We start from the raw sequence: 3499 nt of genomic DNA, 5'->3' as shown, positions 1-3499 counted from the left end.
GATTCAGTAGTCTGATGTCACGCCGCCCGGCAACGGCGGCCATCTTGGTTCTAAACAAAGAAAATCATTACTTTTTATTCTTCATGCTTGCTAGAACTTTTCATATGCCTTGTGATCGGAATGTGTAAAAGTCAAAGCATGATTAAATTTATGGGGTTTTTTTTTCCTCTGGATACGCTTTTATGCTCGCCGGAGAAATATGTTATACGGGCGTCCGCCATTATTCCGATAGTTTACAGGCACTGTTACTAAGTTACCATGCGTCTTTAGGAAGGAAGTCACGTTAAGACTGTTGAAGAGTATTTGGATTGTCAAACTTGCAAGCAGTCGCACATTGAAAGCAGAGCAGAATATGATGAGACATTGGAAGAGAAGGAAATTCTCGTTTTTACAAAAAAAAATGGTTACACCAACATTCCATTAAGTTAAAAAGCTATTTACAAAAATCTACATCACAGTCGATTAATGGCAACATGTGTTTTGTTTTTTAACTCAACTTCCACAGGGACGAACTGCTTATCAAAGTCGATTCGGACATGAGAGTTTTTAAACGTTCGGATCTCCTTTCGTCTTCCAGAGATTTCACAAACTTTTTAACCTTTTCATCAATTAATTTTTGCTCCCTTCTCACTTCCTCCAACTGAATATCAGCTGCAGTTCGTGTGTTAAATATCGAAGCTTGCATCTCCTCTTCCTTCAATTGTCTCAAAGTCTTCATACCAAGCACTGCTTGATCACAAAATAACACACTTTGTGGTCGATCCATACCAAGATCTCTGTTTAATCTTGGAGGTTTTCCTGATTTTGACCTTAACTTTTGTTCGCCACTGTTGTCACCGCCCCAAGACCGGATACCAGCAGTAGTAAAAGGGCGAGTTGGTCGTTGGACTTTGTTTTGGTTATTCTCTCGTTGTATTGGTAGTTTGGATTCTTGTTTGAAAATGTCTGGTGCGCATGTTGACTGTCGAACTTTTGAATTTGTTGTGCCGTGTTTTCGAGATTTTGAATGCTTCAGGGGATTGAATGTTTGGTTTAAGTCGTTTTTATTTTCTAGAATACGCCGTCTGGGAAGGTGTACATCTGAAGCGGGGACAACTTCTGTATACCAAGATGGCGGTAATTTGTCTATGTTTAGGTGTGACATAATAGTAGCCACTGGATTTTTTTGTTTTAATTTTGTTTTGTTGTTTTTTTCTTTGTTGTTGCCTTGGTTTTGTGTTAATGTAGTCGACGAACTTGCATGTTTTGACAATTTTGATGATGCTCGACGATGATGTCCATTTGGTTTAATCATTTCGCTGTCACTATCAACAGAATCATCATCGTCATCATCATCATCTTCCTCATCATCATCATAATCATCAGAACTGGAGTCACTACCATGGCTTTCGTCATCGCTGTGCTCAACTTTGTCGTGATTGGTTTTCGTAGGAGGCATTCTAACTTGGATGCTTTTGAATGTCGGTGGTGCATTTGAGGATTTTAGACTGCTTATCTTTTCATTACTCAAGTTTTCTTTTTTCTCTTTATTATTTCTATTTAAAATTGTTGTCCTTTCTATTTTCCTGTTCATACCACCTTTTATTTGAGTTGGAGATGTGGCACTTCTTGTCCTATTCAAAGCGGAAGTCCATCGATTCGTTACTGTGCGCATGGCAAGAAGATCTTGTTTGAGTTCGTTGATTTCCGTATTACGACTCATCGCCTTGGCGTAGCGAGATCGGTGGATGGAATCTGAGGATTCAATTATATTATACACCTTTAGCAATAATAATAATAATAATAATAATAATAATAATAATAATAATAATAATAATAATAATAATAAAAATAATAATAATAATAATAATAATAATAATAATAATAATAATAATAATAATAATAATAATAATAAAAGTAACACAAACCCATTGTCGTTTTAAGTTTGAGACTTGTTTTAGTTTTTATATTTTTTAAAATCAAGTTTGTGATCATTTTGATCGACTGACTCTGGCTATAATGAAAACGAATTGTGAGGTAGATTAGACTAGCATGTAATTAGTTCTCACCAATGGTGTGTAAAAGATCTTCTCCCAATCTGTCATTCTCTATGTAGACGTCACTGTGGTCAATTCGTAACATTTGGACATCCTTGACTTTCAGTCTTCGAGCACCGAAATCTGCCGACTCATCCATGGCCGAAGATCCGGAAGTTTCTTTCTTGCTTTGGTTTATGAACCTGTAGAACAAAATGTAAAGATTTTATCATGTTTGATCATCGAAACACGTGTATCGGCCAAAAATGTGTGAGTGACTTTATTTATATTATATTTTACATTAGCTCTAACCAACATAATCAAGCACTCTTGTACATAATCTACTTTCACTTTCACTTCCTGATGAGAGCGAATGCATGAAAAAATATTATTGTAAAAGTTGATCATAACTGTACTAGAAATATATATATATATATATATATATATATATATATATATATATATATATATATATATATATATATATATATAAAGTCACATATTTTTGGCCGATACACGTGTTGACAACACAACGGAAGTAAGGAATCAAGAATATAAACATCGACGCATAGGATGTAAAAAGTACACTACGGACATTATGCCGACTGAGGACATGGAGGATGTCCATACCCCCCCCCCCCTCTCTCTCTCTCTCTCTCTCTCTCTCTCTCTCTCTCTCTCTATCTATCTATCTATCTATCTCTATCTATCTCTCTTTCTCTCTCTTTCTCTCTCTCTCCCTCTCTCTCTATCTCTCTCTATCTCTCTCTCTATTTCTCTCTCTATCTCTCTCTCTCTATCTCTATCTCTCTCTATCTATCTCTCTCTATCTCTCTCTATCTCTCTCTATCTCTCTCTCTATCTCTCTCTATCTCTCTATCTCTCTATCTCTCTCTATCTCTCTCTCTATCTCTCTCTCTATCTCTCTCTCTCTCGCTTTCTCTCTCTCTCGCTCTCTTTATTTCTTTCTCTTTCTCTCTCTATCCATCTCTCTCTCTTTCTCTCACTCTCTCTCTTTATTTCTATCTCTTTCTCTCTCTCTATCTATCCATCTCTCTCTCCCTCTCTCTCTCTCCTCTCTCTCTCTCTCTCTCTCTCTCTCTCTCTCTCTCTCGCTGTCACTCTTTCTCTGTATCTCTCTTTCACCCTCTCCGTCTTGTTCCCATGCGCACTCACACGGGTAGATACACAAACACACACACCCCTACACATACACCCACACCTACACCCACCCACCCACCCACCCACCCACCCACCCACACACACACGCACATACACAAAAACACCCACACACACATACACCCCCCCACCCCCCCCCCTCCACACACACGCATACACAAACACACACACACCCCTACACATACACACACCCACACCCACCCACCCTCCCACACACACACACACACACACACACACACACACACACACACACTTTCTATTTCCCCCCTCCTAAAAGGAAAACAATTCAAATCCCAAACAGAGGC

General features: G+C 38.3%; 1 protein-coding gene across 1 annotated transcript; it reads right to left on the bottom strand.

Moving 5' to 3' along the window:
• Window positions 1–345: 345 nt before the first annotated feature.
• LOC144969438 (uncharacterized) lies at window positions 346–2224 on the bottom strand. The gene is made up of 2 exons (XM_078908548.1): window positions 2049–2224; window positions 346–1734 (listed from the first exon to the last, which is right to left on the bottom strand). The coding sequence occupies exons 1-2, from the start codon at window positions 2173–2175 to the stop codon at window positions 488–490; spliced, it is 1374 nt and encodes a 457-aa protein (XP_078764674.1). The 5' UTR covers window positions 2176–2224; the 3' UTR covers window positions 346–487.
• Between the last annotated feature and the right edge of the window lie 1275 nt (window positions 2225–3499).

Source organism: Berghia stephanieae, chromosome 3, assembly GCF_034508935.2.
Source record: "Berghia stephanieae isolate SIO BIC M18660-M18661 chromosome 3, UCSD_Bste_1.3, whole genome shotgun sequence".
NCBI lineage: Eukaryota > Metazoa > Mollusca > Gastropoda > Nudibranchia > Aeolidiidae > Berghia > Berghia stephanieae.
This window is presented reverse-complemented; position numbering and strand designations above follow the sequence as displayed.